Source organism: Esox lucius, chromosome 13 (assembly GCF_011004845.1).
Source record: "Esox lucius isolate fEsoLuc1 chromosome 13, fEsoLuc1.pri, whole genome shotgun sequence".
Lineage (NCBI taxonomy): Eukaryota > Metazoa > Chordata > Actinopteri > Esociformes > Esocidae > Esox > Esox lucius.
Genome location: NC_047581.1, coordinates 24,780,036 through 24,791,495, shown reverse-complemented (window position 1 = coordinate 24,791,495; position 11,460 = coordinate 24,780,036). Strand labels below are relative to the sequence as shown.

At 38.9% G+C, this 11,460-nt stretch overlaps 1 protein-coding gene across 2 annotated transcripts; it reads left to right on the top strand.

Moving 5' to 3' along the window:
• The first annotated feature begins 4,412 nt into the window (after positions 1-4,412).
• On the top strand, positions 4,413-10,968 carry vamp5 (vesicle-associated membrane protein 5). 2 transcript variants are annotated; one of them, XM_034296201.1, is made up of 3 exons: positions 4,413-4,589; positions 8,557-8,700; positions 9,465-10,968. In XM_034296201.1, the coding sequence occupies exons 1-3, from the start codon at positions 4,527-4,529 to the stop codon at positions 9,669-9,671; spliced, it is 414 nt and encodes a 137-aa protein (XP_034152092.1). In that variant the 5' UTR covers positions 4,413-4,526; the 3' UTR covers positions 9,672-10,968. The 2 variants fall into 2 exon arrangements, with proteins under 2 accessions (XP_034152092.1, XP_010901020.1); XM_010902718.5 differs by lacking the exon at positions 4,413-4,589 and adding an exon at positions 5,659-5,917.
• The last annotated feature ends 492 nt before the right edge of the window (positions 10,969-11,460 follow it).

Below are 11,460 nucleotides of genomic sequence, written 5' to 3'. Positions count from 1 at the left end.
GTAATTGGTTTCTTTGTTTTGTTCTTTCCTCTCATCTTAAATAATTTTTGCTCAATAAAATTGTCTCTAGAGGGAGACATTGCCTTAGCAATAGGAGGATGGGAGAGTTGCTGAAAGGAACGAAATGAAAACATTTGGGGTTTTCTCTGTGTTTGTGTTTGAGTCATAAAAATTTCCTTCGCTGGTACAAAATGTTTTTTTTATTATATTGACCGCAGGTTATTGTCACCCTTGATGATTTAAAAAAAAAAGAAAAAAAGTCTGTTATTGTATAACAATTTTCCCATTAAATGTCATGATTTTTAAAACTAAAACTGAACAAAATATCTGAATTTAAATTCTATTTATCACAATGGGGAAAGGCAAATAATTCCCAAATGCAGAGATTAGTGGTTCTTAACCTTCATAAGTTTACTAAAGTACGACAATTTATAAAAACCTAAATGTACCCAGGTAATTAAGACGTTCAGACCCAGTACGTCAGTAGGAAATATAAGCACCAGGACTTTGCTAAACAGCATGGAACTTTATAATGATGGCAAAGGATATAAAAAGTCTTGCAAAGGCCAGTCAAGTTCAAGTTAATTTATTTATATAGCACATTTAAACAGCCGCTAGACAGACCAAAGTGCTTTACAGAACAAGCATATAAAAAATAAAAGCAGCAAAACAACCCATAAACATATAGAGAACATCTGGACTAAGATTAACTTTAAAACAAAGACACAAATGTAAAATAGTAAAAACAGCCCAAGAAAAATCATCAATATGCTAAAGAGAACAGGTATGTTTTAACCAAAGACTTAAAAGCAGAGAGGTTTGGAGCCGTTCTGATCTCTAGAGGGAGGGTGTTCCACAGTCAGTACTGTTCAATCACTTTTTGAGAAGTGGAAAATTCTGGGATCTCTTGATACCAAGCCAAGGTTAGACCAAGATAGATTTCAGCCAAAACTGCCAGAAGAATTGTTCGGGATACAAAGACAAACCCACAGGTAACCTGAGGAGAAATACAGGTTGCTCTGGAAGAAAATGGTGTGGTTGTTTCAAGGGGCACAATACAACGATACTTGAACAAAATTGAGCTGCATGATTGAGTTTCCAAAAAGATGCCTCATAGACAACTATTCCAAAAGACTGCATGCTGTCATTGACGCAAAAGGGCGCAATATACAGTATTAAGAATTAGGGGAAGGAAGCTGACTTTTTTTCCTTTGTTGCCATGTTTGTTTTATGATTGTGCCATCCTGTTATGACCTACAGTTGAATGTGAATCCCATAAGAAATAAAATACATGTTTTGCCTACTCACTCATGTTTTCTTTACAAATGGTACATATACAGTTCTAGAAAAAATTAAGAGAACACTGCAAAATTCTGTTTCCCCAGTTTTACTATTCATAGGTATGTGTTTGAGTAAAATGTTTTTTTATTCTATTAACTACTGACTCCCAAATTCTGACTAAAAAGTCATTTAGAGTATTTATTTGTAGAAAATGACAACTGGTCAAGATAACCAAAAAAATATGCATTGTTTTCAGAACTCAAATAATGCAAAGAAAACAAATTAATATAATGTTCACTAATGTTTTAAATTAGGAAGAGTTCAGAAATCAATATTTGGTGGTATTACCCTGATTTTTAATCACAGCTTTCATGTGTCTTGGCATGCTCTCCACCAGTCTGTCACATTGCTGTTGGGTAATTTTATGCCACTCCTGGCACAAAAATTTAAGTAGCTCAGCTTTGTTTGATGGCTTGTGACCATCCATCTTCCTCCCGATCAAATTCCAGAGGTTTTCAATGGGGTTCAGGTCTGGAGATTGGCTGGCCATGACAGGGTCTTGATCTGGTGGTCTTCCATCCACACCTTGATTGAACTGGCTGTGTGGCATGGAGCATTTTCCTGCTGGAAAAAACAATTCTCAGAGTTGGGGAACATTGTCAGAGCAGAAGGAAGCTGCTGTTCTTCCAGGATAACCTTGTACTTGGCTTGATTCATTTGTCCTTCACAAAGACAAATCTGCCCGATTCCAGACTTGCTGAAGCATGCCCTGATAATCAGAGATCCTCCAACAAATTTTACAGTGGGCGCAACACACTGGCTTGTAGGCTTTTCCAGGTCTCTGTCTAACCATTAGATGACCAGGTGTTGGGCAAAGCTGAAAATTTGACTCTTACTCCAGTCCTCTACGGTCCAATCCTTCTGGTCTTTTGGAAACTTCAGCCTGACTCTTCTTTGCTTCTCATTGATGAAGGGCTTTTTTTCTAGCTTTGCACGACTTCAGCCCTGCCCCTAGGAGCCTGTTTCGAACCGTCCTCGCTGTGCACTTCACCCCAGCTCTGCTTTAGGTCACTCCTCAACATCTCCTACTCCAACAGTAACCTGAGCTCGATATCGCACTCTCGTCACTCCTGAAGCAAACACTTTCTGTGGTGGTTGTTCATTTCAGTTTGTCTTTGCCAGTGTGTTATTTTATCCAGCCTCTCTTACTCATCTTTAGCAAGAGCCCCAATAATTTTTTCCATGTGATTGAATTTGCATTATACACACCTTTCAAATAAATTAAGGGAACACTTAAATCACACAATTGGGTTTTAATGAACTAAATATATTAAAGATCAAAATCTTTACTGTACATTGTGTAATTAGTTGAAAACAAAATTACATGACAATGGTCAATGGAAACCAAAATCACCAAACTAATTGAGGGCTGGATTCAAACTCACACCGAAAAGTATAAAAAAGATATCACAGGCTTTTCCAACTTGAGTGAATTTCATCATGTCAACTCATAATGTGACTAAGTAGTGTGTATGCCTGTAAGCACTCCCGACAATGTCTGGGCATGCTCCAGATGAGATGGCGGATGGTGTCCTGGGAGATCTCTTCCTAGACCTGGATCAGGGCATCAGTGAGCTCCTAGACAGTCTGTGGTGCTTCTTGGCGATGTTGGATGAACCAATACATAACGTCCCAGCGGTTCTCCACTGGATTCAGTTCTGGAGAACGTGAAGTTCAGTCAAAGACATCAATGCCTTCATCATTCAGGAACTACCTACACACTCTGGCCACATGAGGCCGGGCATTGCCCTGCACCAGGAGGAACCCAGGGCCTACTGCACCAGCGTAAGGTCTAATGATGGGTCTGAGGATTTCATGTTGGTACCTAACAGTAATCAGGGTACTGTTGGCTAGCACATGGAGGTCTGTGTGACCCTCCAAGGATATGCCTCCCCAGACCATCACTGACCCACCGCCAAACCAGTCATGTTGGATGATGTAGCAAGCAGTATAATGTTCACCATGGCGTCTCTAGACTCATTCACGTCTGTCACATGTGCTCAGTGTGAATCTGCTCTCATCTGTGAAGAGAACAGGGAAACAATGGCGGACCTGCTTAATATGGTGATCTTTGGCAAATGCCAATCAAACTGCATGGTGCAGGGTTGTGAGCACAGGTCCCACTAGAGGACGTCGGGCCCTCATGCCACCCTCATGGAGTCGGTTTCTGACAAATTGGTCAGAAACATGCACACCAGTAGCCCACTGGAGGTAATTTTGTTGTCACTTTCATTTGTACCAAAACAGGTGACATTGAATCACAATCGCTTATGTTTCCTAACTTAGCAGATTGATATCCCAGAAGTTTAATTAACTTGATGTTCTACTGTGATGATTACACGTTCCCTTAATTTTTTTGTGCAGTGTATTTTAATTTCCAGTGGACCTAAACAGTGTTCGCGCTATGCACTTTTATTTGCAATGAATAAATCTTAATTGCATCTGTAAATGTCCATCCATGTGTGGGATCTCACAGCACAGCTCTTACTAATTAGAACGGGTGAGGTTGCTTGGATCTGATCTACAATGTCATCACAATTTCTCAAGAGTACTGTATAATGGAGCACAGCCATTGGAAATCTGATGTTACGATGTTTCACAACAGCATATTTTGAATGAATAAACTAAGAGTCCATTTATAGGAAATTGTAGCCAGGCATTCTGTCTGGATTCTGATTGAAGGTCATGTGGTTGAGAGTGCACCATTCTCATTCCTCAATATTACACAATGATAGAGGGGGAGGGCAGACTGGACTCAATATGTCCTTTGTGTTAGTGTGGAGCGGACCTAGACATGGCTCATTGTTAACCAGGCCTGAGTGAGTCTGGTTAGCACCCCGCAACCTGACACAGCCTCACATGGTGGCTGTCATCTGCCCCCATTCAAAAAAGAACTGTCCACAAGGCAGTTTGGGTTATTGCCAGGTGGGCCAGTCCATCCTTAACCCAATTGAGCAGTCTAAATAATGTGTTTTGTGCAGAAGGATCATTAGTTGTTAAATAATGGGGGCCTCAAGGGGAAAAATTGGGCCGGGTTCTAGCAGATTTGTTTTGTCCCAGTTCATCCCTGCCCCCATCAGGGCCACAACATTGGGCATCCCAAAAAATCTAGCTGATTTTTTTTCATTGTGATCTAATTAAGCCGAGGCAGCTAAGCAACCAGGGTTACCGCTTACCTGTTAATCATGTTTATCTTAAAGTCAGTGCTGAAAGATGGTTGCGATACAGAGAGAATCCTGCCTTCCCAGGTAACTTATTTACAATTTCTTTATACGGTTAATGGAAATGTATGAGAACTTAATGGGGCTATTGGTTAGTTAGAACACAGAAGATTTTGTTTGACTTTACAATACATTACAAACTTAACAAGCATTCAGTACAGTGCTCTCTGACAAAAAGTGTGGTTTTAATTCACATGGGTCAAACAGTCTGGTTCTGGTTTAATTTCACAAAACCGTGACGGGAATGTTCGATATGCTGAAATAATAAGAGATGTGAATTCAGCCAAGGGGTCAAATTACACAGACTGGGCATTCCCTAGGAAAGGCAATGAGTTTGAGTTTGGTTTACTTCCTCTTTCAGGTAATTCACTTTCAGTTTCTTTATATTTGTGCCGTTGTGGTTTGTTTTCTGTTACCCTGCTCCTCCCTTCCTCTGTCTCAGAAGTCCCATTAGAAAGTTTCATATTAGGATTGTTGTCACAAGTGTAATACACGTTTCCATCAACAGGAGCACTTCAAGTGTTATGTCTTATAGATTTAGTGTTACATAGTAAGTACCTCAAAGATCAAACTCATCAGGTGGGCTCAGTTAAAACAGAATTGGAATACAATATTAACACAAAAAGCTTGATGCTAGAAGAACAATTCAGGGGGTTGCCTATACACCATGTTTTCAGACCCACAGAATACTGACCATTATTGACAATGAACAGACAAGGGCCCTATTGTTGGATTTTTGGAGCCTGGTGAACTGAGCCAAATGTAAAATATCAATCATCTAATTTTGTGCAGTTATTGTTTGAATCAACTATACTAAAACTTTCTGATTCTAATATGTTGGATGCTAGATCAAAAGGTTGAAATTGTCATATATTCTAGCTGTTATATGGCCAAAATGAAATAAAAAGGAAATGACAAAAGAAATGTGCATATATAATAACACTCTTATCAATAGCCTTTGTGTGAATTTTAAATGGTGGGAATGATTTTAGTGTTTTTCCTATCATATCTGTAGTCTGATCAAAAGCATTTAAATAGATTCACATTTGTGGCTGCGACGTCACGGTGTCTGTTCTGTTGACTTCCAGATTAGGGGTGGGTGTCACCCGATACGACAAGTAGACTTTAGTAAAAGTGAGAGTGCGAAGCAGAACGCATAGCCTAAAGAATATCAACTAAAAGAACGTAAGCAACGAACATCCAACTTCAAATGAGAGAAAGTGAAAATAAAATATTGTGACATCTGAGAATCTTCTTGGATTAACACAAACAAGTTTATACCACGATCACGTCTCAATGCATTGGATTCTGTGACCGTTTCAGACCGGAATAGAGATAGTGACATGAGAGCAATGGTAAGTTTAATTTAATTCCAGCAAAAAACAAGTAATAGTAAATCATATATTTATATGTTAATCATTTCAAATTTTGCGTCTGATCCTCTTAAATATAGACCGGAAAGTTTATTTTGCCACTGACAGTTTAGCATTCGGCTACAGGATAGCATGACATTTAATTCTGTTATAAATTTACTTCTCCATAATCATTGTACAGGCCTTTATGTTTAGTTTTGCACATTTTAAATGAGAGATAATACGCAATTAAATGTATTATCTGTGTAATATGTATGTATTTTTCGCACAACTATTCTCGCCCGAAACGTTCTTGCAATATCCTTTACAAACTTTGGGGTTGCCCCTTTTAAATGATTCAAGGAAATGTTCAAGGTATTTTAAACTATATGTAAAACCTACCCGCTCAAAAACCTACCCCAGATTAATCAGATTATTTTCATTTAAATAACCTCGTCCTGAATCTGTTAGGCACATCGTATTTGGGCAGAAGTGTCTACAAACAAGATGATCACTTAAACGAACGTTGAACTTTGCATATTGTTATATGCTACTTAGTCTTATCAACATCTGCAATGTCCATCAGCAGACTAAATCTTGTCCTTGGGGTGGAAACGTTATAAGCATCTTGTGGTTTTGTGATGGTGTCGGAGCAAAATGCCAGGTGCTCTCGTTAAGGCTTGAGGGAGGAAAGGAGGGAAGGAAGGAAGGGGCAGCAGTTCCTGTGCTTAGAGTGTCGCCAGTGGATTTTTAAACAGACTATTGTTCAGCTATTAAGACAACTCGGGGGCGAAAGAAAACCGTGCCATGCATAGGCCTATCCTCAAAGTTAATGCTTTAATCCAATTGAACTAAAGCAATACATATGTCAATTCACTAAATGACAGCTGTAATAATGAATAGCCTACTGAAAAATGTATTACAATTCAGATTGTATAACTTGTGATGCAGGCTAATTAATCGCCTCTCCTAACTTGTCATTGGGAAGGCATTGACCAATGTTCTGACGTAATATCACGTTCACCTGTGAGTATGGAAGGGTGTCAAATAAATTCAGCTACAGCGAAAAATTAAATCAGAATAGCTGATTAGGCTTGGCTACTTGTAATTTTCAGTCTTTTTGTTCCCTGTTGACATTAGAGCACTAGCAACCTTGAGTCCTGAAATGCCAGCCTGGTCTCAGGGGACTACGCCCTTCTAAGGGTTTTTTTCCTAGCCACTGAAATTCAACACTACTGTTGTTTGCTCCTTGGGGGTTAAGGCCGGATGTTTTGTAAAAGCACTCTGTGACAGATGTAAAAAGAGCTTTATAAATACATTTGATTGATTGATATGCAGACTATTTTACCTAAATCTTTGACAGACGAGTTCGTAACATTTACTACGTTAGGTAAAGTAACGTTAGAGTAATAATCCCAAAAAATAAACGGTAGGCCGTGTTTTGAACCCGGGTCCTTCGCAGACAGGTGCTCTACGCACTGCTCCAAACAGGACTTTTCTGTTTAAGGTGACAAGTAGTGGTGTTACAACATATGTTACAAGTGATTTTCTTTCTAATCCTAACCCAAATCTTAAAGGGAAACCTTTTTTCAGATTATCTAGCCAATCCTGGACTGTGGAGACATTATTGGAATTAATACAGTTAAGTTAGATAAGTTAGCCTCTCCTGGCTATAATGAAAATAAACGGGCAACGGATTTAGCGTGCAAAATTATATGATACATTCGGTTTTCCAAAATGGGAAGGACACAGTGTATTGATTTCGGTCTCTGTATGTTCTCCTGTAAAAATTGGGCCAAAATGAACCCTAGCCCTTAACCCCAGTGCTGTGATACCTAACCTTAACCCAAACCTTAACCTTAGCCCCATTGCTGTGATACCTAATGCTGACCTAACTGTAATGTTAAAATGTACCACTTCTGTGTTTTGTGCCAATTTGTAATGAATGATACATTTGTCAGGCATTGGTATCATATCATACTTTTTAATAGGGTTCAAAATTATAAATTTTTAATAGCTTTTGTAACATGTGTTACATTTTAGCCAATTCGTAATGTATTATATGTTGTGGTAGCGTGTTGTAATGTAACCTAACGTAACATTAGATATCATACGAAATCAGGTGCCATGGATTTACGTAAAATAGTCTGCGTAGTCCCCTGAGACCAGGTTGAGACCAGACTCACATTCCCTATGGGTAATTAAAGATCACGGACAGTTGGGACAGTATACATCAAGCTTTGTTCTAACTATTATTTATAGCAATACACCAAAACTACGGTATTGCGATTTGAGGGCCTCGGATATGATCTCGGAAATGTATTTAAAAATGTATACATACATTTATCTTTATTCAAAATACATTTCAGGTATCAAAATGTATTTCAACTTTTAATCTGTAATGTATTTAAAAATGTATAAATACATTTAACTTTATTCAAAATTCTTTTCAGCTATCAAAATATATTTCAGCTTTTATTCCGAAATGTATTTGAAAATGTATAAATACTTTTCAGTCTTGTCCAAATGTATTTCATGTCAAATACCGGTATATTGCGACACCCCTAGTTCAGAAATGCCTTTATTCAAATGAACTATTAATCAAATATACACAAAATCACAACATTTTGTTGTGTGCACAGGAGAATGGGAAGAACCGCCTGCAGCAGACCCAGGAGGAGGTAGAAGAGGTGAAGGTCATCATGCTTGAAAACCTCAACAAGGCTGATGAGAGGTCAGGCAGACTGGGAGAACTGGAGAACAGGGCCGATCAACTTCTAGAAAAGGTAATTGTTTGAAGTTTTTGGTTGTACCCAAATGGCACCTCATCCTCTGTAGTCTACTTTTGACTAGAGCACATATATTTCTGGTCAAAAGTAGTGGTCTATCTTGAATACAGGGAAAACTGACTTTTTGGGATGTCCCTGCAGTCAACTGCCCAGTGAGTCCTCAGAGAAATATGTGGATGTTGCAATGTAAGGACTTGGTTGGGAAGTGAGGTGGAGACGCTGTGACCTGGTTGGTTGACCCCAGGATGGACCAGGAAGGACATTCACCCTGTGGCATGTCCTGGACACCCTTCTTTATATACCAAGGGAGAACAGTGGGTTTCAATCATATTACAACAATAGGAAATACCTTTCTAAAAATATAATCGTAAACCACAATCAGGATGTAAATTGTACACCCCCCCCCACAACTCCACCTAAAGTATATTCATAGACACCAATATGACATGACATTCCTGGCTGTTCCCTGGACTCTTGGAACCATGGAACATGGTTTCCAAGAGCCTTTTGTGCTTATTATCTCTCTGAAAGGGAACTTGGATGATACCAACATGATAACATTCAATTAAAGACAACAGAGCTTTGGTCAGCCACAGTTCACTATAGGGAACAGGTGGCCATGTGCTACACAGCCATATTCTCTGAAGGCTGACTGGGTAACTCCCCACTTCTTCAAACTCTGACAGGTATACTTTGGAAAGAGTGTTGTTATTGGCATCATATAAAAATGTGATTAAAATGTGATTTTTCTTTGACTTCAGAGCAAGGCTTTCTCAAAGTCTGCTGGAAAAGTGAAACAACAGCGGTGCTGGGAACACATGAAGATCAAAGTGTTGCTGGTGGTTGTCGGGGTCGTCGTCATTGCAGCCATCTTCATTGGGATTATTGCCAGTGTAGCACATGGATCTGGCAACTCAAGCTCAGGCAGTCAAACTTCAAATTCAACTGGCCTCAATAAACCTCAATAAACTGTCCCCGTCATCAACACAAAGGACATTAGGAAATAAAAATTAATGACTGAGATTATTTCCTCCCAGGAAATAAGGAGTAAATCTGAGGTGAATAGATGAAACTACAGGTTTTAGAGTCTGGTTCAAAAGTTCTGTTTTGCAATCTGTGATACTTTAGGGTCTTTGCTCCAGTGACACAGGGCTTATTTACATTAGGATGCCCTTTCCTGAGACATATCAAAGAAGTCTTGAGACGCTACATTATGTTATTGTAACATTTAAATATTGATAGCTCAAGACACCACCAAGGTAGCGTGTGCCAAATTTTTGATCGATCCCTCCAGAGGTTTGTAAGTGTGAAGACAATTGTGTCGGAACTGTATCGTGTTTCTGTGCTGTGCGCACACATATTGTTCAGTTTTCCCGCGTTTTGCCCAAAACCTGCATAGTACATCTCGAACATGCCAGTGTAAATTCAAACGCTATGGAAATTATTATGCAATCTAAGATAAGTCTATCTAGTATTATATTATTTCTCTGGTAATGTAAACAAGCCCTCAATAGGTAAGGTTCATTGTGTTACCTTTTGAAAGTTTAATTTCTGTTATGACCCCCCCCCCCCCCCCCCCCCCCCCAAAAAGGCATTTAAACAATTATTTATATTTTTTGCAAGACAAAAACAATAGCTAGAACTGAATGAAATCTTCATGAAAGACATAAGGGTATGCATAGTTGATCTCTGCCTTCCTTCTCTGAAATGGATTGAAATTGTTAGCCTAAGTGCGTGCTCCAAGCCACATTCATCTCATTGGACAGTGTAAGCAAATGGACCAACTTCTTTTCCTGTGATGCAAACTCAAACAATTTCCTTAAAAATGTTATAGGGAAAGCAGTGCTTCTTTCGGTGTTTACATAGTTTGGCGCTGAAACCTCCTGTCGAGTATCAAGTAATGATAATGAAGTTAGCTAGCTAGAACAATAAGTAACCTAACAAAATGACGTTATGCATCTTTAAAATTGTCCAGTGCATTAATCGATAATTTTTGCACTGCATATAGGCCAATGCATTTTCCCTTCTATTTAGTACTGTTGAATGAAAATGTTGTATGTAAAACTTAGCCAAAGACCCTCCACATTGTTTAAGTGGAGGGTCAATGCATGTTGGCGCTATGGAGTTCAAGTCGTTTTCAGTCTGTACCCCCTTGATTTGCATCTCTCCCTCTTCACCTCCTTCCTATTCAGAATATCTCTTTCTCTAGAAATTGTTTAACAATATACTGTTACCATCATGCCCTTTTAAATGTAATTTTAACAATTAGTGATTGCCTTTTATTGACTGTGATAAGCATTCATTGTAATTAGATTGTACTAGATGTTATACTGAATCAAGCAATTTTGTAGGTAGTAACTGGAACAAAAAAGGAAATCCCTGCCAGCAATCACTCCACCAACCTAGCCAGTGCTGGGAGAGTAAGTACCCCCCTAATGGGACTCTGTCGCGGTAGCTGTGGCATAGGTTTGAAACTAAATGGTTTATGTTTATGTCAAAGTCTTTTTAGTTTATGAAACAGACCACATTGAGATTTTACTGGTTCACATTGTAGTAAACATATCATTTTATGTATCAACATCGCATCAATTCAGGCGATTTATCTCAATATGGATATTTTTTGTCCATACAGTCCAACTCTACTCTGTGTGTAGATTGTTTAATGAAATGGTACCATTGCTAACTCAGCTGCTTCCGGTTTCACTATTGACTTCAACTGGCCCTGCTTGTTCAGGCTCACTAGTTTCACATACATAC